The sequence below is a fragment of the Macaca mulatta genome, chromosome 15 (assembly GCF_049350105.2).
Source record: "Macaca mulatta isolate MMU2019108-1 chromosome 15, T2T-MMU8v2.0, whole genome shotgun sequence".
NCBI classification, from domain to species: Eukaryota; Metazoa; Chordata; class Mammalia; order Primates; family Cercopithecidae; genus Macaca; species Macaca mulatta.
Window position 1 is genome coordinate 5,996,884 of NC_133420.1, and position 22,662 is coordinate 6,019,545.

The 22,662-nt window shown below is 58.9% G+C and overlaps 3 protein-coding genes and 1 long non-coding RNA gene across 13 annotated transcripts in view; 2 read left to right on the top strand and 2 right to left on the bottom strand.

The window, feature by feature from the left end:
- The window catches only part of NOTCH1 (notch receptor 1), a 53,258-nt gene extending 44,277 nt beyond the window's left edge, over nt 1–8,981 (top strand). Inside the window, exons 27-34 of the mRNA XM_015116353.3 lie at nt 114–262; nt 978–1,194; nt 1,377–1,464; nt 1,553–1,718; nt 2,597–2,892; nt 4,201–4,348; nt 4,460–4,557; nt 5,844–8,981. Of these exons, the coding sequence (XP_014971839.2) occupies nt 114–262; nt 978–1,194; nt 1,377–1,464; nt 1,553–1,718; nt 2,597–2,892; nt 4,201–4,348; nt 4,460–4,557; nt 5,844–7,334 (2,653 nt within the window). The 3' untranslated portion in view covers nt 7,335–8,981. The remainder of the gene's footprint in view (nt 1–113; nt 263–977; nt 1,195–1,376; nt 1,465–1,552; nt 1,719–2,596; nt 2,893–4,200; nt 4,349–4,459; nt 4,558–5,843) is intronic.
- A 7,905-nt stretch (nt 8,982–16,886) lies between these two features.
- LOC106993563 (uncharacterized protein C9orf163) lies at nt 16,887–18,503 on the bottom strand. Its single transcript, XR_013405295.1, has one exon. It is a non-coding gene; the product is annotated as an uncharacterized protein C9orf163 (long non-coding RNA).
- On the bottom strand, nt 16,887–19,180 carry LOC144334955 (uncharacterized protein FLJ30774-like). Its single transcript, XM_077967134.1, has one exon. It carries the CDS (start codon nt 19,141–19,143, stop codon nt 18,721–18,723), a length of 423 nt encoding a protein of 140 aa, XP_077823260.1. The 5' UTR covers nt 19,144–19,180; the 3' UTR covers nt 16,887–18,720.
- A 671-nt stretch (nt 19,181–19,851) lies between these two features.
- Nucleotides 19,852–22,662, top strand: part of SEC16A (SEC16 homolog A, endoplasmic reticulum export factor) — a 46,159-nt gene continuing 43,348 nt past the window's right edge. For 5 of the 10 annotated variants that reach the window (XM_015116357.3, XM_077967083.1, XM_077967084.1 and 2 more), the window contains exon 1: nt 19,852–19,954. Coding sequence is in view for 4 of the 10 variants with exons in the window: in XM_015116354.3 (XP_014971840.3) it covers nt 19,854–19,907 (54 nt within the window). In the remaining 6 variants the exon portion in view is untranslated. The remainder of the gene's footprint in view (nt 19,955–22,662) is intronic. The other 5 variants (XM_015116354.3, XM_077967085.1, XM_077967086.1 and 2 more) reach the window with 1 other exon arrangement.

Consider the following 22,662-nt stretch of genomic DNA (forward strand, 5'->3'; position numbering starts at 1 on the left):
CACGTCCTGACTGTGGCGTCATGGGCTGCGGTATCCCTGGGGCAGCGTCCCCGGCTGGTGGGTGGGGGAGGAGGAAGCCTCGGGCCCCAGCCCCTGTCTGGTTATCCCCCCAGCTCCATCGTCTACCTGGAGATTGACAACCGGCAGTGTGTGCAGGCCTCCTCGCAGTGCTTCCAGAGCGCCACCGACGTGGCCGCCTTCCTGGGGGCGCTCGCCTCGCTGGGCAGCCTCAACATCCCCTACAAGATCGAGGCCGTGCAGAGTGAGTGTGGCTCCTTCTCTGTTCCCCAGCCCAGCATCGCCGGGAACGGGCTCTACCTCCAGGGGATGCCATCCCCTTGTGCCCCAGACACGCTGGTTGGTTGTGCCAGTTGCCACCCACGGGTGTGCGCGTCACCATCCGAGTTGGGGTAGGGCTTTTCTGGAATTTTCTGAATGGCACTCCCTCCCCACCTGTGGCGGTGACAGCTGCCGGTGGAGCCACCCGGGAACGAGTCCAGTCACGGGAAAATGGGTGCCTGCTTCTCTCCCCACCCCTTCCCCCTGAATTTTCTTTGTTGGGTATTATTTCAAAATCATTACGGCTTTTTTTTAAAGAAAAAAAAGAGAGAGAGAGAAGAATTGATCGGTGTCATGTGAAGTGTTGAAGTTTGTATCTTGAAAATCCCTCTAAATCCTTTGTCTTAACAGCTCAATGCAAGTGCAGCGATTTGAAGTTGACTAATCCTCCTCCCTTAAAGGAGAAAAAAGTAAAAGCCGTCTCCAGATAGAGTCGGCTGGTGCAGGAGAGAATTTAGCGATAGTTTGCAATTCTGATTAATCGCGTAGAAAATGACCTTATTTTGGGGGGCGGGATGGAGGAGAGTGGGTGAGGAGGCGCCTGGCCGCGGAGCCAGTCCGCTGCCCCCCGGCCACCAGCCTGCTGCGTAGCCGCCGCCTGATGTCCCAGCACCTGCCCCTGGCCCCTGTGCCCGCAGGTGAGACCGTGGAGCCGCCCCCGCCGGCGCAGCTGCACTTCATGTACGTGGCGGCGGCCGCCTTTGTGCTCCTGTTCTTCGTGGGCTGCGGGGTGCTGCTGTCCCGCAAGCGCCGGCGGCAGCATGGCCAACTCTGGTTCCCTGAGGGCTTCAAGGTGTCCGAGGCCAGCAAGAAGAAGCGGCGGGAGCCCCTCGGCGAGGACTCTGTGGGCCTGAAGTGAGCGGACGCTGCCCCTGCTTCTGGGGCCCCGGGGGGAGGTGGGACCTGGCCAAGCATCCTCATGGGGGGTCTGCCCCTCCTGATGCAGGGCCCACTTCCCACGCGAGGCCTGGGCTAGGGGCCTCTGGGGGCTTCCTAGGGAGCTTTCTCAGCCTCACTTCTCGAACCCTCACCCCCAGGCCCCTGAAGAACGCCTCAGATGGTGCCCTCATGGACGACAACCAGAATGAGTGGGGGGACGAGGACCTGGAGACCAAGAAGTTCCGGGTGAGTCGCAAGGCTCCCGGGCTCCCGGGCTCCTGGGCACCTGCCACCGGGCTGCCCTGACACACCTCTGCTCACTCCTCCTACGTAGTTCGAGGAGCCCGTGGTTCTGCCTGACCTGGACGACCAGACAGACCACCGGCAGTGGACTCAGCAGCACCTGGATGCCGCTGACCTGCGCATGTCTGCCATGGCCCCCACGCCGCCCCAGGGTGAGGTTGACGCCGACTGCATGGACGTCAATGTCCGCGGGCCTGGTAAGGGTGCCAGCAGCCAGGGCTTCCCTAGCTCCGTGGCCCACCTGCCTCTCTCCCCTAAGCCCCGAGGCTGGGGTACAGTTGATACTCTGGAAACTTAGAGTTGGGGGTGAGAGCTTTCATTCTTGGGGTATTTCCCGTTCAGAGTGGATGGGGGGTCCTGGAGTCCTCCTGTTCTTCCATCAACCCTCTCCTGGGGCGATGCCGCACGGTCACTATGTCCCTGTAAATTACTCTCTTCTGAAACCTCCTTCTTGAGATATGAAAAGCGTAGATTTTCTTTTCTTTTTTTTTTTTTTGAGACGGAGTCTTGCTCTGTCACCCAGGCTAGAGTGCAGCGGCACGATCTCAGCTCCCCGCAGCCTCCACCTCTTGGATTCAAGCAATTCTCCTGCCTCAGCCTCCCAAGTAGCTGGGATTACAGGCACCCACCACCACGCCCAGCTACTTTTTGTATTTTTAGTAGAGACGGGGTTTCACCACGTTGGCCAGGCTGGTCTCGAACTCCTGATCTCAGGGGATCCGCCTGCCTCAGCCTCCCACAGTGCTGCAGCTATAGCGTGAGCCACTGTGCCCATGAGCCGCTGCACCCAGCCAAAGCGTTGATTTTCTAACTGCATGTTTCTGGCGTCATCTTTTTCCTGGGTGGATTTTGGGTGCCTGGTCTTGGGCAGGTCAGGAAGCAGCTGCCCGTCAGGAGTTGACTGCTGGACTCAGCTCTGTCCACTGAGCAGCCCAGGCGGACTTCAGCTGCCCCTTGGTGGCTGCGTGGTGCATCTACACTGTGGCCCATTGAGCTCGGGGCTGCTGCCCCCCTCCCCCTGGGCTGCAGCTGGGGACCAGCCCTCCAGACTGAGCACCCGTCTCTGCCCCTGCAGACGGCTTCACCCCCCTCATGATCGCCTCCTGCAGTGGGGGCGGCCTGGAGACGGGCAACAGCGAGGAGGAGGAGGACGCGCCGGCCGTCATCTCCGACTTCATCTACCAGGGCGCCAGCCTGCACAACCAGACCGACCGCACGGGCGAGACCGCCTTGCACCTGGCTGCCCGCTACTCACGCTCTGATGCCGCCAAGCGCCTGCTGGAGGCCAGCGCAGACGCCAACATCCAGGACAACATGGGCCGCACCCCGCTGCACGCAGCTGTGTCTGCCGACGCACAAGGTGTCTTCCAGGTAGGCAGCAGCTGCCTGTGTGCCCACCTGCCCTCCTCAGGGCACCGGGTGGTCCGGGACAGTGGCCAGGCTTACGTAGCCATGGGAGCCTGACCCCGAGCACAGCTGAGTCCGGGACAGCTGGTGCCTCCACCCAGGACCTTTGCAGTCAGCGAGGTGCGACGGGAGGGGGCGGGGTCGGGCGCATCTGTGTTCTCCAGGGGAGCCAGGCAGAGGCGGGTCTGGCAGGAGGCCTGGGGGACCTGCTGAGTGAGGCAGCGCCTGCCCACCCCCCGCAAGACAGGCTCCATCAGGGTTGTGGGCCTTGCTCAAGGTCCAGGTCCCACCGCTGCAGCCCCTCGCGGCCCCACCCCTCCCTCAACCCTGGCTGCCGGCGTAGCCTGTGGCAGTGAGAAGAAGGGTTTAGAGGCTGCCGCTTGGTGCCTGCGGACCTAGGGCTCAGCTTGCCGGTGAGCTCGTGGCAAGAAATGGATTTAGGGATTTGGATGCCTGGGTCTCCGGGGAACGTCCCTGGCAGGGGCTGCCTTTGCAGTCACCCCTGCTGTGAGTCCCCAGGCTCCAGGCGGCCCTAGAGCAGGTTCAGATGGGCACAGCCCAGGAGAGTTACCGCAGAGCTTCTCGTTTCATGATTTCTTAGCTCAGGTGACACGTCATCATCCTGCAGAAATAAATGTAGGTGAGTGCAAGGAGCATCGAAGGGAGCCCCGTATGGTTTGCTGTGTGCCTCTCTCAGCTGCCCTCTTTGCACAGATGTGGAAATTCCTGGGTGCTTTGCAGGAATCAGGCCAGTGCTGCATGGCACTTGGCCCCTGCCTTTTGCACCCGCCAGGGAGGAGGGGCCATCCCTCCTGCCAGAGGCCAAGGCCAGGCTGCATTACAAGGGCTGCCTACTGCTCTCCGGGCACAGCTGGACACTGTAGCTCGGCGGTTCTGCGACGGCTGTAGGGCTGTGAGCCCGGCTTCCCGAGTGCCAGCTGTGACCCCCGTTGGGGGCAAGGGCTTGACCTCTGTGTTTTGTAGGTGGTCATGGCAGGTAGGACCACTGTGAGGATTAAATGAGGTCACACGTGGTCACGATGGACCCCACTGTCACCAAGGGGCCTGTGTGTGGGCAGCACAGCCCCTACCCCCATCCCGGCCCCTCTTTGGGGCAGCCCCGTGGTATTTCATCTTGCCCGGCTGTGCAGATCTCAGGAGGGTCTCTGTGTCGCGAAGGCAGTGGGGCCTCCCGTCCAGGCATTCGTTCTGGGCAGGGGGCATCAGTGCACGTCTGCCCAGCACCCACCTGAGCCTCTCCCCGTTGCCCAGATCCTGATCCGGAACCGAGCCACGGACCTGGATGCCCGCATGCACGACGGCACGACGCCGCTGATCCTGGCTGCCCGCCTGGCTGTGGAGGGCATGCTGGAGGACCTCATCAACTCGCACGCTGACGTCAATGCTGTGGACGACCTGGGTGAGCCCACGGGGGCAGGGCTGCGCTGTCGTGGGGCGGGGCTGCCGTAGGGACGGGTGGGGCCGGGCTGCCTCCAGCTGGTCTCCAGCCCCGTCTGCCTCTTTCACACAGGCAAGTCTGCCCTGCACTGGGCCGCCGCCGTGAACAACGTGGATGCCGCGGTCGTGCTCCTGAAGAACGGGGCCAATAAAGACATGCAGAACAACAAGGTGAGCGCGAGGCCGGGACGCGACGGGAGACGCGGGGCTGAATCCACAGAGAAGTGAGGGCCGAACCCGCGGGGCGCAGGGACGCAAGGACCTGACCCACCGGGTCTCAAGGGTCCCTGGGCCCGCATGCAGGCCCCACCCGCACGGTGCTGGGCACCTCGCTAGTGCTCCTCCCCTCCTTCCACCCCTGTTTACGGAGCCCTGCCAAGCCCAGGTCCAGCTGTCGGACACGGTGGCTCACCCCACAGACCCGGCCCTGCCCTCCTGGGCAGCAGTCATGGTGGAGCCCACAGCCTGGCGTGGGGAATGCTGCTGCCGCCGCTGCTCTGTCACTGTCACCTGGACCTCGCCTTCTGTCCCCAGCTGTCACCAGGTGGGGGTGGGGATGGGAATGTGGTGGCCCAGGTGGTGCAGATTGAGCCAGAACATGTGTGGCGCAGGGCACGGCTCTTGGTGTGAATGTGAGCAGCTCTTTATCCAAGGGGAGCTGCCCCCAGCGCTCATCCTGCCGCTGCAGCTCCTGGGCGAGCTGCTGACCTCAACGCTGTCGGGTTCCCCTGAGTGCTCAGGGCACAGGTGCAGACACCCCCACCTCCCTGCCGCTCGAACCCTCACCCCCGCCCCCAACTCCTGCCGCCCCCTTGGCAGGTCAGGCTAAGGCGTCCCTCCTGGGCGAGGGCACACAGCGGGCCTGGGCACCAGGGCATGTTGGCCCAGGCGCTCCCCAGTTTGTGGTAGCATGGCCCCACAGAGCCTGGGCCCCAGAGGGCATCGAGGCTTGGGAAGCCCCTTCCCACTCCTACACAGCAGCCTCACCCAGACCTGCGATGTGTCCACCACACAGAGGAGACCCTGGGAAGGAGCTTGGTGGCCACCAGTGTGGCTTGGTGGCCGTCTGTATGACGAGCTCCCTCTCTGGTGCCCTCACCGGTGCCTCTGAACCGCTCCAGAAATGTCTTTCGTGCCTTGTTGGGGGCAGGGAAGAGGGCCTACAGTTGGTTAGATTTTCAGTGGAGTCTGTGACCCCTGCGTAGAGGTGGAGCCCTGCCGATCTGGGATAGAGGACTGCACAGACCTCCCCTCTGGGTGGGTTTCAGAAGCCTTAACATTTAACAGGAATCAGGCTAGGTGGTTGCAGGATGCTGGGGCGGGGTCCTGAGGAGCAGCCTGCCTCCCCGCACCCCATGGAGGAGGTCGTACTGCTGTTCCCTCTGGTGATGGAGCCTTGGGGAGGGTCCCCACGCCAGGCCTGGCCCCCCTCACCAGCCCCCACCCTCGTCCCCCAGGAGGAGACACCCCTGTTTCTGGCCGCCCGGGAGGGCAGCTACGAGACCGCCAAGGTGCTGCTGGACCACTTTGCCAACCGGGACATCACGGACCATATGGACCGCCTGCCGCGTGACATCGCACAGGAGCGCATGCACCACGACATTGTGAGGCTGCTGGACGAGTACAACCTGGTGCGCAGCCCGCAGCTGCACGGAGCCCCACTGGGGGGCACGCCCACCCTGTCGCCTCCGCTGTGCTCACCCAACGGCTACCTGGGCAGCCTCAAGCCCGGCGTGCAGGGTAAGAAGGTCCGTAAGCCCAGCAGCAAAGGCCTGGCCTGTGGGAGCAAGGAGGCCAAGGACCTCAAGGCGCGGAGGAAGAAGTCCCAGGACGGCAAGGGCTGCCTGCTGGACAGCTCCGGCATGCTCTCACCCGTGGACTCCCTGGAGTCGCCCCACGGCTACCTGTCGGACGTGGCCTCGCCGCCACTGCTGCCCTCTCCATTCCAGCAGTCTCCGTCCGTGCCCCTCAACCACCTGCCCGGTATGCCCGACACCCACCTGGGCATCGGGCACCTGAACGTGGCGGCCAAGCCAGAGATGGCGGCACTGGGTGGGGGCAGCCGGCTGGCCTTCGAGGCCGGCCCCCCGCGTCTCTCCCACCTGCCCGTGGCCTCCGGCACCAGCACCGTCCTGGGCTGCAGCAGCGGAGGAGCCATGAATTTCACCGTGGGCGGGTCCACCAGTTTGAATGGTCAGTGCGAGTGGCTGTCCCGGCTGCAGAGCGGCATGGTGCCGAACCAATACAACCCTCTGCGGGGGAGCGTGGCACCAGGCCCCCTGAGCACGCAGGCCCCCTCCCTGCAGCATGGCATGGTGGGCCCGCTGCACAGTAGCCTTGCTGCCAGCGCCCTGTCCCAGATGATGAGCTACCAGGGCCTGCCCAGCACCCGGCTGGCCACCCAGCCTCACCTGGTGCAGACCCAGCAGGTGCAGCCGCAAAACTTACAGATGCAGCAGCAGAACCTGCAGCCACCAAACATCCAGCAGCAGCCAAACCTGCAGCCGCCACCGCCACCGCCACAGCCGCACCTTGGCGTGAGCTCAGCAGCCAGCGGCCACCTGGGCCGGAGCTTCCTGGGCGGAGAACCGAGCCAGGCAGACGTGCAGCCACTGGGCCCCAGCAGCCTGGCGGTGCACACCATTCTACCCCAGGAGAGCCCCGCTCTGCCCACGTCGCTGCCGTCCTCGCTGGTCCCACCCGTGACCGCGGCCCAGTTCCTGACGCCCCCCTCACAGCACAGCTACTCCTCCTCGCCTGTGGACAACACCCCCAGCCACCAACTGCAGGTGCCTGAGCACCCCTTCCTCACCCCGTCCCCCGAGTCCCCTGACCAGTGGTCCAGCTCGTCCCCACATTCCAACGTCTCCGACTGGTCCGAGGGCGTCTCCAGCCCGCCCACCAGCATGCAGTCCCAGATCGCCCGCATTCCGGAGGCCTTCAAGTAAACAGCGCGCCCCACGGGACCCCGGCTTCCTTTCCCAAGCCCTGCGGGCGTCTGTACGCGATCTGTGGACGCCGGGGCCGACCAAAGGAGCCTTTTTTAAAAACACGTGTTTTTATACAAAATAAGAACAAGGATTTTAATTTTTTTTTTTAGTATTTATTTATGTACTTTTATTTTACACGAAACACTGCCTTTTTATTTATATGTACTGTTTCATCTGGCTCCAGGTAGAAACTTTTATCTGTTACAAGAAAACAAGCAAATTCTGAGAACCAGGGTTTTCCTACCCAGGATGAAAAAGATTCATGATTTATAAATGCCATTTATTTATTGATTCCTTTTTTCAAAATCCAAAAAGAAGTGATGTTGGAGAAGGGAAGTTGAACGAGCATAGTCCAAAAAGCTCCTGGGGCGCCCAGGCCGCGCCCTTTCCTCGCCGCCCACCCAACCCCAAGCCAGCCCGGCCACTCCGCCAGCATCACCTGCGTGTTAGGAGAAGCTGCATCCAGAGGCAAACGGAGGCAAAGCCGGCACACCTTTGGCATGGATTAATTTGCATCTGAAATAGGAAACTGAAGTAAAAGGATATGGGTTAGATGTTGCGATGTGTTTTTAAATGGTTTTTTGCAAGCATGCTTGTGAAAATGTGTTCTTGGAGTGTGTATGCCAAGAGTGCACACATGGTACCAATCATGAATCTTTGTTTCAGGTTCAGTATTACGTAGTTGTTCGTTGGTTAAACAAGTTCGTGGTCCCTCCAGTACCACCCCGGCCCCCTGCCCATTCTTGAAATGTAGGCATCGTGCATGTCAGACATGAGATGTGTGGACTGTGGCACTCGCTTGGGTCACACACGGAGGCATCCTACCCGTTTCTGGGGAAAGACACTGCCTGGGCTGACCCTGGTGGCAGCCCCAGCATCTCAACCTGCACAGCGTCCCCCAGGCTCCGAGGAAGATGCGCCAGCAACACAGCCTGGGGCCCGGCTCGCGGGACCCGACTCCCCGTGGGCTCCCGTGTTTTGTAGGAGACTTGCCAGAGCCGGGCACATCGAGCTGTGGAACGCCGTGGGCTGCATCCTTTGGTCCTGTCCCCGCAGCCCTGGCAGGGGGCACGCGGTCGGGCAGGGGCTAGAGGGAGGCGGGGGCTGCCCTTGGGCCACCCCTCCTAGTTTGGGAGGAGCAGATTCTTGCGATACCAAGTATAGCCTATGGCAGAAAAAATGTCTGTAAATATGGTTTTAAAGGTGGATTTTGTTTAAAAAATCTCAATGAATGAGTCTGTTGTGTGTCATGCTGATGAGGGACGTCAGACTCAGCTCAGCTCGGGGAGCCTCAGCCGCCCATCACTGGGGACACTCCGCGCCGTGCCACCTGCTGCCCGTGCGCTGGGGATGCCTCCGCCGCCGTGCCACCTGCATTCCTCAGGGCAGCCTCCCCCGGCTCAACGGGGGCCGCGTGGTGCCATCCCCGGGGGCATGACCAGATGCATCTCAAAATGTTGATTTTTACTGTGTTTTATAAAATAGAGTGTAGTTTACAGAAAAAGACAGCTTTTAAAAAAGTGATCTACATGCGGAACTGTAGATGATGTATTTTTTTCATCTTTTTTGTTAACTGATTTGCAATAAAAATGATACTGATGGCGATCCGGCTTCCACTCCCCTCTGCTCTGGCCTTCGACTCCCTTTCTGGGAGGGAGGGAGAGCTGCTATTCTCTGAGGGAGCCGGGAGTCGAGGGCCCCTTCTTCTGGGAGAGTGACAGTGAGGCTGCCAAGTCTCGGCCCACGGGGGTGCAGGGACCATGCTGCCTCCAAGGGCTCCACGGTGTCTGCAGCCTGCCTGATCCAGGCCCTTTGTAGGGAGATGGACACACAGCAGCAAGGGGGTTGCAGCCCTATGGGAGGTGGGGCTCGTGCCTGGGGTGACACCCACGTGCCCCAGGACACCCACGAGTGAGTCTGGCCCTCCTGGCGGCTCGGGTCTCTTCTCTCAGCCTCAGAGGGATGAAGGTCCCACCCAGCCATCCTGGGGACAGCCCCTCAGGGAGCTCTGCAGTAGGCAGGGGGCTGCGTAGGGAGGGCCTTGAGGCAGTGGCATGACCCCTCTGTGGGCTGGAGACCACAGGGAGGACTCTGGCCCCTACAGGAGGGCAAAGGGAGCTGTTGAAGCCTCTGAGCAGGGCAGCATGGGGCATGGCAGAGTCTGGAAAGTTCTGTGATCCTAAGGGACTGGCTGAGCTAGACAGAGGCGGCCTGGTCCTGGGGTGCTGCCCCTGAGTAGAGCTGCCAGCCCTGCACAACGGTGGGCCCCTTCTCTCCCCACTGCCTGCCTGGGCCTCTGCCCGGCCCCAGACCTTCAGGGCAGGCCAGTGACTTCAAACCAGAGCGGTGGGGAGTCTGAGGTCCCTCTTTGGATTGCAAAGTGCTGCCTGCCCTGGGCCCAACCTCTCCAAGGAGGGATGTGAGACTGAGGCCTCCACTATGCCTAGGGGCTGCGTCTGCCAGCCAGTGCTGGGCACCAGGACCAGGAGGGGCCACCGTGCAGTGAGTGCCCTGACGTCTTCAAAGTGGGTGGACCCAGCCGGAGTCCTGCCCATAAAACTCGCAGCACCTTGAAATTCCACTCTTGGGGGTCTGCCCGAAAGAAGTGAAAACAGGGACTCAAACAAAAGCACGGGGCCACTCACTCTCCCGGCAGCACTCGGTACAGCCAGATGGCCTGAGTGTCCACTGCCAACGACGGGTCAGCAAAATCGTCTGCTGTGACGGTGAACCTTAGTGTCAGCTCGGCCAGGCCGTTTCGCCAAACGGAGTGTGTCTCTGAGGTGTTCAGGATGAGGTTCGCATTTGCATCCACAGCCTGGGTAAGGCAGGCCCGCCCTCCCCGGTGTGGGTGGGCCCCGTGCGGTCCGCGGAGGCCCGGGGAGGACAATAGGCCGAGTGAGAGGGGTCCTCCCACCTGACCGCTTGCACTGGACAATGGTCTTTTCCTGCCTTCAGACTTGGACTGAAAACGTGGGCTGTTCCTGGGCCTGGAGCCTACCAGCCTTCGGACTCGCAATGCCGTCAGGCCTCCTGCCTGCAACTGCAGACCCTGGGACCTGCAGGCCTCGAGGTCTCGTGGCCAGTTCCCTGCAATCATCTCTCCGGAGGCACGTCTTATAGGCTCCGTTTCCTGGAAGAACCCTGACGAATGCGCACAAGGGAATATGGTTCCACCGTAGAAAAGGAGGCACTGACACCCACCGTGCAGACAAGCCGTGGAAGCGCCATGCTCAGTGAAAGGTGCCAGCCGCAGAGGGCCGCACGTGCAATGACTCCATTTCTATGGGGTACCCTTTTGTAGATTGATGGTTCCCAGAGCCGGGGGGAGGAGGAAATGGGAGTGGCTGCTAAACAGCCCAGGTTTTTACTTTGGAGTGATGCAAATGTTCTAGACCCAGGGAGAGGTGGTGCGTGTACAGCCCTTCGAATGCACTAAATGCCAATAACGTGGACACTTTTTTTTTTTTTTTTTTTGAGACGGAGTCTCGCTCTGTCACCCGGGCTGGAGTGTGGTGGCGTAATCTTGGCTCACTGCAACCTCCGCCTCTGTGTTCAAGTGATTCTCCTGCCTCAGCCTCCAAAGTAACTGGGATTACAGGCGCCCATCACCACACCTGGCTAATTTTTTTGTATTTTTAGTAGAGATTGGGTTTCACCATGTTGGCCAGGCTGGTTTCAAACTCCTGCTCTCAAGTGATCCACCCGCCTCAGCCTCTTAAAGTGCTAAGGTCACAGGCGTGAGCCACTGCACCTGGCCTAACGTGTATACTGTAAAGTGGTTAGTTTTAGGTTCTGTGAATCTCACCTCAATATGTTATTTTTTTTAATTAAAAAAATGTTTTTGAGACAGGGTCTTGCTCTGTCACCCAGGCTGGAGTGCAGTGGTGCAATCATAGCTCACTGCAGCCTCAACCTCCTGGGCTCAGGTGATCCTCCCACCTTGGCCTTTCTAGCAGCTGGGACTACAGGTGCACACCACCTCACCCACCTATTTTTTTTTGTTGTTATTTTTTGCAGAGACGGGGATCTCACTTTGTTGCCCAGGTTGGTCTCGAACTCCTGAGCTCATGCAGCCCTCTCCTCACCTTGGCCTCCCAAAGTGCTGGGACTACGGGTGTGGGCCACTGTCCCTGGCCATATATGCAACTTTAAATATTTCAGTAGCCACATTAAAAAGGTAAAAAGAAACAGGTAAAGTTTATGTTAACACTATAGCTTAATCCAATATATCAAAAATATTATTTCAACACAATCAATATAAAAAGTGAATGAGGTTTTGTTTTTTGTTTTTTGTTTTTTGAGATGGAGTCTCACTTTGTTGCTCAGGCTGGAGTGCGGTGGCGTAATCTTGGCTCACTGCAACGTCCGCCTCCCTGGGCAAGTGATTCTCCTGCCTCAGCCTCCCAAGTAGCTTGGATTATAGGCGCCCGCCACCATGCCCAGCTAATTTTTGTATTTTTAGTAAAGATGGGGTTTCACCATGTTGGCCAGGCTGGTCTTGATCTCTTGACCTCGTGGCCTGCCTGCCTCGGCCTTCCAAAGTGCTGGGATTACAGGCGTGAGCCACCATGACTGCCCATGAATAAGATGTTTTATATTCTTTTTTTGTTTGTTTTTGGTACTGTGTCTTTGAAACCCAGGGTGGACAGTACACTCACAGCACCCTGGATTGGGCCTGGCCACGCTTTAAAAGGTGTTCAATATCTCCAGGAGGCTCATGTGCAGATTCAGACTCTTCAGCAGGATGCCAAGGGGGCTCCAGACAGCTCCACTCAGTGCAGGAAATCACCAAGTGTATCTTCAGCCTGGCGACTCACTCCGTGCCACTGCCGGCATGAACCCCGAGTGTGGCGCCGCGTCCCTCTGGCCAGAGCAAAGGAGGATCCCAAGAGCCCCGAGGCACCGTCGCATCAGGGCCCATAAATCAGGCCACCGGCAGGCAGGGCTGCCTCCATCCAAGAGGGAAGCACGGGGCCGTAGCCCCCGTCCAGGAGGGAAGCACGGGGCCGTAGCCCCCGTCCAGGAGGGAAGCACGGGGCCGTAGCCCCCGTCCAGGAGGGAAGCACGGTGCTGCAGCCTCCGGGCTGCTCCAGGGATCGACAGGCCCATACTGCCTTCATCCCGAAAGTCTCACTTGCAAAGGGTGTTTGTGGGGCTCAACTGCGTGCTCAGTGGTGGAGCTGATTTCATTCTGCATGGCTCCTTATCTCATCGTGGACCCAATCCACGAACCATACCTGAGGAACTCTGCTGGAGGGGGCAGCGCTGGGCAGAAGCAGACAAGGGGGAGCGCCACACGGCTGCTTCCTATGGTGAGCATCCACCAGCAGCAGTTCCCAGTGGGACACCAACGTATTCGTCTGCAAAAGTAAAAGTGTTTCAAAACGAAACCTAAACGGTGTGGTCCAGCTTGGTCCCGGTGCATTGAAAGTGCCGGCATTAGTGGAGGTCTGTCAGAGGGGGCATTGCAGGGCCTCCCACGTTACTCAGGCTTTGAAGACGCAGGGTCAGTGAGCAAGCATGCTTTGGGAAAGGCTATTCTTCAGTCTGCATCTTGAAGGTGGCTGGGCGGCGCCTCACTCGCCTGCCCCGATGTGACTCCCGATATGGCTGCTTTGTGTTTTTGCTTTCCACCTGGCAGCTGCTGTCCTGGCTGTTGCTGCACCTCAGTGTCCTCAGGGGTCAAGTGGGGACCTGGGTGCTGGCCCCGGGCCTGCCATGGTGAGCTGCTGGTGCACGCTGGGCGCATGGTGAGGGCTCAGAAAGGGAACGGCTCTTGTTATTGTCACGAGGTTTTCAGTCGCATTCTTTGTTCTCCACCTGCATGCTGCGTTGGCACAGTTAAGCCTGGTGTCCCCTTCAGCAGGTGTCCTAACCGTCCACATTTTAAGATGGACAAGCCTAGGCTCAGGTAGGTTGCAGGACTGAACTGCAAAGCTTTATTTATGCCCAACACAACAGGTGCCCAGGGCCTCAGAGGCAGGTTTCTGGTGTTCTTCACATAACCTTGAACTTGTGGCCCATCCCTGGACCTCACAGCACAGGACACACTCTCAGTGTTTATTAGGAGTCTATAATTTTCTGCAGCATCATGCATGATATTTGCTGTGGCTTTTGGTATATCTTCCACTCTATTGCATGGGATTTTCTGGTGAAAATATGCCCTGGGTCCACACAAACGTGCACATTCTACCATAGCCTTCGTTGTTCTGTTTAGCATTTCTTCATTTCATAAAATGGACCTTAGAAAAGTTATAACTATGGCCAGGTGTGGTGGCTTACACCTGTCATCCCAGCACTTCGGGAGGCCGAGGCTGGAGGATCACCTGAGGTCAGGAGTTCGAGACCAGCCTGGCCAACATGGTGAAACCCCCTCTCCACTAAAAATACAAAAATTAGCTGGGGACGCCACGGTGGGCACCTAGAATCTCAGTTACTTGGGAGGCTGAGGCAGGAGAATTGCTTGAATCCAGAAGGAGGAGGTTGCAGTGAGCTGAGATTGCACCACTGCACTGGGGGATAGAGTGAGACTCAGTCTCAAAAAAAAAAAAAAAAAAAAAAGTGTATAATTTTACTTTTTTTTCTTTTTGTGGAGATGGAATCTTGCTATGTTGCCCAGGCTGGTCTCAAACCCCTAGGTTCAAGTGATCCTCCCATCTTGGCCTCCCAAAATGCTGAGATGACAGGTGGGAGCCACCGCACCTGGCCAGCGTGCAACTGTTACTTTGGCAGACTTGGAGGCAGCTGTCTGCTTCCCCCTGGTGGCAGTTCTCTGCCAGCGCCCCATAGATCTTCCCGAGTGACCACAGGGCAGGTGAGCGCCATGCCTTCCAAACGGCCCTCACCCCACGCCCAGGGCCATCCTGGGCGACAGTGTTATTACCCTGTTTTACATGTGAGGAGCTGGAGCTCGAAGAGTTTAGGCGACTTAGCCAAGTTCACCCATTCAGTGAGCTGGGGCTATGTGATTCCCGGTCCATGTCAAACCACAAGGAGTCACCTGCCCTCAGAGGACCGGGAGGGCCCACAGAGCTGATGCCATCCAGCCTGGTGACCTTTCTGACAGGGAGATGGCTGCTGAGAGGGGAGAACGGGGTTGTAGGGTCACTTTGCCAGAAGTCAACACCATGGCCAGCCTGGCGTCAGATACTTTGCCAGGAGTTAATGCCATGACCGGCCTGACATCAAATACTGGAGCTCTTCCCAGATCCACCCTGGCCCTTTTCTCTTCCCTATCCACAGTCCCCAGGCCACCAAATCCATGCCAGTCACTGAAATCAGCACTCAATGCTCAGGACTCTCTCCTGCCTGACGTGTGTGAATCCTGTGCCGTGCTGGGGCTGTGCCCTCGGGGACTCTCCCGGGTTCTCGGGGACTCTCCCAGGTTCAGCACCTCTTTCTCCTAGGCCATCCAAGGCTGCCTCCTGGGCCCTGGCTCTCCCTAGTCCCTAGCCCTAACCCTAACCTGGAGAGCCTTTGGGGCCCAAACTGGTTGCGTCACTCCTGGCTGAAAACCCTCTGGAAGCTTCCCATACTTATAGACATCACTGCAAGTCTCTTAGCAGGGCCTACAGAGTCCACACCAGCCCACACCCACCGGCCCCTCGCCCCACGGAAGCCTCATGTGGACTGTTCACTTCAGCTAGAAATGCTCCTTCTCCTCCTGCCTGTCCCCAGCAGGCGCCACACGGTGCCCTCTTCACGGGCACATCTGTGACCGCCCAGCATCCATGTTCCCCCCTGGGCAGAGGCTGGGCCTGTCTCACGGCCACAGCCCAGCTCCTAGCAGTGCCTGGGGTACAGCAGGGGCTCAGCAGACATCTGTGCATGGTTTGGGGACGGAGGACTCGTGGGCTACCAGGGCCCCGCTGCAGCTCAAGGACACCCAGCAGTTCCTCCTGTGGCCCTGGTGGCCTGCAGTCCCAGGTTACTGTGACATCGACATCAGCCTTGAGCTTTCTGCTTCATCCCTAGTGCTTTTTAGCACCTTACATGGTAAGTACTTGGCTCAATGATTCCAGAAAAATGTTCTCTGATTCCTGCTATGTGCCCAACATGCTTGAAGATGCTGGAGATGAGGAGCGTGACGTTCCTGCAGTAACGAGGTTGCTGGCAATGCCGTCAACGTGCCCCGTGCCTCGGGGGAGGCCTTGTGTGGAGGACACGCTTGCCACCCTGTGAGGTCAGGTCCAGGGAGTCCTTGCAGAGGCCAGGAAAGGGCAAGGCTGTCACCTCCTTTTACAGGGGAGGAGGCAGAGGCTCGGAGAGGCCAGGTAGCTTGTCCAAGGCTGAACACCTGGGTGGTGGCTGAGGGTCTCCGGCTTCTGGAAGCTTGCAGTACAGCTGGACACACGGTAGTTAGCCCACCATCACTGGAGCCATCTTCCCTGTGCTCTGCTAACCAGGTGGGGCCCCAAAAGGCGATGCCTTTGTCTGTGCTGGGAGGAGGCTCTGTGGGGCCCAGTCACCAGCAGCCCAGAGCAAGGGCACATCTGCCAGGGCGAGGCTGCACCTTCAGCCTCACGTCAGCCCTGGGAAGGCCTAGACAGTGGACAGTGCTGTCTTGCTGCACACCCCTGATGAGCGGTGTGGTTAGGGTGGGGCTCAGAGGTGAGTAGAACACGGGTAGGGGGTGGCAGCGTGGTGGGCATCTGTCTGCGGACCCTATGTTGTGTGCCTGGCAGGCCTTGTACATGGACGCGAGTGGGCCTGAGGCTCCCTCCACGCTGCCCACCGTGGCCCTGGGGGGGTCTGGCCTTCCCCCACAGAGGTGACTTCCTCTCCTCCATGAGGGTAAGAAGAGGAGGCCTGGCCCACCCTCTGGCCAGCCTGGTGGCATGCAGACAGGGACCCGTTTACTGCAGGGGTCTGACGAACAAATGCCACAGAATAGACTCTAAGGACCCTGCCTCCAGATCCGCTTCCTCTCCCCATTCCGGCTTCCCAGCCCTATTCCCTCCTCCTCCAGGAAGTGTTGCGTGTCAGTTCTTTCCACCTTGGAGGCCTTCGTATGTTTTCTTGCCTGGACCACCCAGCCAACCTGTCTCACAGACTTCCTCTTCCTCTCTCCAGGCCAAGCCTCCAGCTTCAGTGTCCAGGACCAAGGGTCTGTGTCAGGGGCGGAGGACGGCATCCAGCGGGGAGCAGGCCTGCCCAGTAAACCTCCACAAGCACCCAGACATACTTGCCACTGCTATTTCACACCAGGTAGGAAAGAGGGGCAGAGGCTCATGGCGAGGGGCCGTCCTGCGTTCACTGAGACCGCTGCTCTGCCGGGGGCTCCCAGGAGGACCGCCACTGGCCCGCTGGTTGTGAGCGAACAGCCAGGTCCACTCGGCAGCCTCCGGCATTTCAGGCCCCCTATCATAGGAGGCTATAAGCACAGGCTAGGGGCGCTGAGTGCCTGCCTCCTAGACCAGCACTGTCCAGTGGAAACATGACACCAGCCCCATATGGAGTTTTACATTTCCTAGCAGCCATGTCAAAAAAAAAAAAAAAAGGGGAAATAAAATTTAATAGTATTTTAATGTAATCTGATACATCCAAGATATTCTCATTTTAATGTGCAATAAAAAATGATCGATTCGATATTTGCATCCTTCACAACCCACCATGTAGTTTACACTTAGAGCCTAGCTCGGTCTCACAGCAAGCACCAGCGGCCCCCATGCCGGACAGCACAGCTAATGGGAGGAGCTGACCTGGCGGAGGCACCAAGGACACACCGTGCCCAAGGCTGTGATGACACAAAGGCAGCAGGTTTCCTGGCACAGCCTGGACGTACACGAGCCTGTCCTGTGTGCTCTGCATCACGCCGTACAGCAGTGGCCACAGAGCTTTGCACCAGGTGCTGATTCCAGCCCACCTAGGGGGGTTCAGGGAGGTGGTGACGTTTGTGTCCAGCCTCCAAGTGTGAGCAGGGGCAGAGACTGGGAGAATGGAGAAACCAGCGGATGCTGCAGGCAAAGGCAACAAAGCCCCACCAGGAATAGTGATGGCCACCACGGGCGGGACACCTCCCAGCACTGGGTGGAGGCCTCTGCTGGCTCGCAGCCAGTCACCTGATGTCCCCATTCGCCCCTGCCATGCTTGTCGTCCTGGCAACCCCGTTTCAGCCCTGAAACGTTTAGGTGCTCATCTTGCTCTATCTTAGAGATGAAGACTTGATGCTCAGAGACTAAGGAAGTTGAAAAAGGGCACACAGCATCTCAGGGGCAGGCTGGACCTTCAACAAAAGAGCCTATGGCCCAGAGGCTGGATGGGCTCAGGTGCAGGGTGCAGGAACCCTCCACTCCACATCAGGCTACAAACTGCTGCTAGCTGTCTCCATCACTCAGGATTAGGGAGGCGGGGGGAAGAAGGGCAGCGGGCCCCCTGCAGGTGATGTGGTGATTCACACCCCTAGGAGCCAACAGAAGCTGCTTTCTACCATCCCTGCCCTGGGGTCCAGAGAAACCTTGCATTTTATGCCTACGGCAGAATTGGTTTCTGTAGCTATGGTCTCTCCCATAGCTTAGTGCCCACCTGGGTGGGACCACAGGGTTTTGGAGGACCCTAGAAGGTCGAGCCCTGGGCTCCTGGTTCTTGGGTTCTTTGAACTCGTGAGCGGAAGGGGTGAGCCTGACGCCTGAGAGGCAGCACCCACCTCTGCATCCCCCTCTTTGTGAAGGGCAAACAATGATACCTCCCTCCGCGGAGGGTGCAGAGCGCCTCGACCACCGGGAAGCAGCAGATGGGGGCAGCGGGGCTGGGGCTGGGCCTTACCACGTGCTCCCTAACGCTGTTCAAACAGGTCAGGAATCTGACTCCTGAAAGGCAAATGTTAGCTGAGCAGAGTGGCCCTAGTGCCACGTCAGCCAGACTGAAGCTCTCCCTGCACCGCCTGGGGCTCTGCTGGCGTGGCACGGGTACCACCCCCTCCTTCACCAGCCTCTGGCCCAGCTGGGGACAAGGGTGGCTCCCACCCAGGGAGGACCTCAGCCGCTGCTGGGAGCTCAGCCTCCGGCGATGCCATCGGGTGGGCACCCCCACCACGGCCCCTGCCCTCTGGAAGGAGCAGCAGAGGAAGGCCGCGGCTCTTCCCTGCCCTCGCCAGGCAGATGTGCAGGTGAGTGGGTCGGGCATGGCTGGCCTCTTCCTCACCCGCTCAGCCTCCCTCGGCTCCTCCGGAAAACCAGGGCACAGATGATAGCGCCCACCTGTTCCCTGCGATCTTCCGCAGGAGGGCGTGAATGCTGCCTGGCCTGGTCTCGGCAGGGGCAGGAGCGCCTACCAGCCTCACCCCGCCGCTGGGTCCCTCTGGCCGCCCAAGCGCCCAGGCCCACTCGCCACCGACGTGCACTCAGCCAGGGCTGGGACCCCCACGCCCCTGTGGGGCTGGCGGCCGAGGGGACGAACCAAAAAGGCCGTTTCTCCCCGGGAGGACAGCGGGGCCGGGGCCAGGGTGGGTCTGGGAGGGCCCAGCGCAGCAAAAGCGCAGGGCGGAGCTCGGGGACGAGAAGCCGGAGCGTCCCCCTTGCGAGTCGGCGGAGACCCGGCTCCGCGCGGTGGCCGGGCCGTCCCTCCCTGCCCGGGCCTCTGTGCAGAGCGAAGGGCCAGGAGAAGATGCGTCGGGGAAACCCCAGGACGCTGGACAGGGACTGGCGGTAGCCAACCACCAACTTCCGGCGCCGCTCCCGGCCCGCGGCCGCGCCGTAGCCAGGCAACCAGCGCGCAGGCGCAGTCGGCCCTCCGCGGCCCGCAACCCCGGCCGACCCGGGCGCATGCGCGACCGCCGCCGCCTGCCCTCCAGCCTGCCAGCCCAACGGAAGAATGCGAGCAGCACGCCGGCGTCAGGGCCCCGCGCTTCTCGGCTCGGCGGAGTAGCCGTTCTCGGTGCGTGAGCCTGCTGGCATCGGTCCTGCAGACTGATTTCCCCCTTGTGGCCTTGATTGAAGAATCCCATCTCTTCTCACATCTTAAAACGAAAACAGACTGGGAGAAAGCCAGCGTAACCAGGGCGACGTCCGGGGGCGACCCCGGCGCGCCCAGCCGGGCAGGTGGCAAGGGGCGGGGCTAAGCGGTGAGGCGGCGGACGGACGCCGGCGGGGGGCGGGGCCACGGGCGGGGAAGGACGGCCGAGGGGCGGGGCCAAAGGGGCGGGAACGACAGGATGAGGCGGAGAAAGGCGGACGACGGGCGGGGCCAAGGGGGCGGGACAAAAGAATGAAGCGAGGAAAGACGGAAGAGGGGCGGGGCCAAGGGGGACGGGAACGACAGGATCAGGCGTGGGAAAGACGGGCGGGGGGCGGGACGAAAGAATGAGGCGGGGAGGACGGACGCCGGCGAGGGGCGGGGCCGAGGGATGGGCCGTGAGGGGTTCAATAAGAACGCGTCTGGGCCGACGAGACCAGGGGCGGGGCCAGGGGCGGGGCGCGCGCTGATGTCGCAAGCCGGACACGTCGGCGGCGCGGCGGCCGCGGAGACCGGAGCCGGATGTGCCAAGATGGCTGCGGCGGCTGCTGTGTCTGCGCTCGTCGCCAGCGCCGGGTGGGATTTCGCCCGCGGCTCCTGAGGGATCGGTCTCAGCCGCGCGGGTAGGGGGGCGAGCGCGGGAGGAGGAAGGCGGTGGCCGGCCGGCGGAGCCAGGCCGTGGAGGCCGGGGCGCGGAGGAAAGGAGGCGGCTGGGCCCAGCCCCGAGCGGGCGGCGCAGCTCGGGTCCCGCCGGGGCCGGGCGAGGGGACAGACGTCCGGGCCAGAGCGGGAGGCCGGGCGCGGCGCGGGCCGCGGTGGGATTCGAGGGACTGGCGTGGACCTGGCTGGGCTGCGGTGACGCCGGTTCCCGGGGCGGGAGGCTGGACCCCCAGGCACCCCTCGTAAGACTCTAACTTTTAAAATGAGCGTGTCTTGTCCTCACTGGCTGGAAGGCTTCCTTAGCGATGCTGGTGAAGAGAGACATTTACATTTGAACCAAAGAGTAGAGTTGTTTGTTTGTAATTTCTTGATAGGGCGATCAGGGTGTTGCAACAGAGGCCGAGGGTTAGAAGAGTGTGAGTGATCCGGCTCGCCCCTTTGTGATGAAGTGTTACAGTAGAGTCTTCAGAAACATCAGAGCCATTTAAAGTCAGTTTTCGCCGCTTAAGAACACTTTTAAATGACTTGTAAGTTGGATGTGGATTGTATATTAAGATTTTGTTTTACATGTATGATGCCGATGTTAACCAAAGAGGTATTTCCCATCCCCCATGTGACAATACGAAGCAAACAAAACCGTAGACAGTTCTTCCTAGAGTGATACTTTTGCAAGTTTCAGCACAATACAGCCTCCCTGCGTTTTTTCGCCACGCCCTTTCTTAGGGTTCCGGTGCTAGTATCTTGTAGACAAGAGGCAAAATAGCGTTTCTTTCTTATTCCTTGTTCCTCGTTTACTCTTAATAGTGGTTACTACAGTGAGTCTCAAAATTGTACTGAAAGTTTTCTTTGAGGCAGTGGGCACATTTGTTTTTTTCTTTTTTTCCTTCTTTTTATTTTATTTTTCTTTTTCTGCCAAACCCAGCAAGAGGCCATGGTAGTGGGTAAATGTTAATGTGATTTCTTCTTCTGTAAGCATCTTTCATGAATACCAGGCTGTCCTTTTGGGTCTTCGTCATTTTCAGCAGTGTTAGGCTGCTGGCCTCCTCTGTCGCTGGCTTCCTTTTCAACATCTAACTGTATGTGGTTGCGATTCTAACTTAGAAGAGTTGGAGTTGAATCATGTCTTTGTGTCAAGCGTCCCATAGTCTGACAGGGCGTCACTAGCAGCCACCGTGAGGGAGACTGTAGGCAGCAGGTAAGGTCAGGGGCTTCCTGGCACACTATTGTTTTCCTCACTTAAAATGTGAAGCCAGGCTGGGCGCGGTGGCTCAAGCCTGTAATCGCAGCACTTTGGGAGGCCGAGATGGGTGGATCACGAGGTCAGGAGATCGAGACCATCCTGGCTAACACGGTGAAACCCCGTCTCTACTAAAAAATACAAAAAAATAGCCGGGTGAGGTGGCGGGCGCCTGTAGTCCCAGCTACTTGGGAGGCTGAGGCAGGACAATGGCGTGAACCTGGGAAGCGGAGCTTGCAGTGAGCTGAGATCCGGCCACTGCACCCCAGCCTGGGTGACAGAGCAAGACTCCGTCTCAAAAAAAAAAAATGTGAAGCCAGTGGCAGCAAGAGGAGAGGGGTGTGCATGCGTTTTAAATACCTCAGTTCTGTAGCCAGAACTATACTAAAAAGAGTTTTGCTTAGGTATCCGCATGTCCACATGGTTACAAGGTAGTTTAACTGACTAGCTAGTTTATGAATACTACATCTTCAAGATCAGCTGGTCTCTTTGAAACAGTAGAAGAGTTAGATGACTTGAGGTTACAGAATAAAATTCCCTGTAGTGGTGACATAGGTGATAGGCAGTTGCATTGTTTTTCTCCCGGTGAGTAGAGAAAAAGATCAAAAAAATCAGTTCAAGTCACAGGATTGTTCCAAATGAAGCTAGCATGTTGCTAAAAAGCTCTCAATTAGGGAGCATGAGGGTTGGAATGCTCCTTGTAAGTGATAGTGTTTGCTATAAAAAAAGTTCTTAGTCTAGGAGAGCTACAGAATTTTTTTTTTGAGGAGTCTCGCTCTGTCGTCCAGGCTGGAGTGCAGTGGCCGGATCTCAGCTCACTGCAAGCTCTGCCTCCCAGGTTCACGCCATTCTCCTACCTCAGCCTCCCGAGTAGCTGGGACTACAGGCACTCGCCACCACGCCTGGCTAATTTTTTGTATTTTTTAGTAGAGACGGGGTTTCACCATGTTAGCCAGGATGGTCTCGATCTCCTGACCTCGTGATCTGCCTGCCTCGGCCTCCCAAAGTGCTGGGATTAAGGCGTGAGCCACCGCGCCTGGCCACGCCTGTTAAACAGCAGTTGGGATTAGGACATCCCAGAATCCACTGTGAGTAGAATCTCGTAAGATTAAACCCAGGGTTTTCAGGAAAAAATAATCACATCGATTCTCTCATTTTATAGACAAAAATACATTGCAGAAAGAGAAGTGGCCGCCCCGAGCCACTCACCTGGACGCTCAGTTTTGCTCTTACAGCAGCAGCCGAGGAATAAACCTCTAGGCCCATGTTCTGTGTTTAAAGCAAACAAAAGCTATTGAGGACGGTAAGGATCTTCCCAGGGGAAGGCTGTGTCTTGAGAAATAAGGTAGGACTTCTGTTCTCCTGGCAGTGGAGTTTCAGGAGGGGCTTGGAAGTTTGCGTGTTCTGGCCATGGTTGCAGGTGTCACTGTGTCT

Bases quoted from the DNA above. Each gene is read 5' to 3' on its own strand.
- LOC144334955 (XM_077967134.1), bottom strand. From the start codon at position 19,143: ATGCGCCCGGGTCGGCCGGGGTTGCGGGCCGCGGAGGGCCGACTGCGC.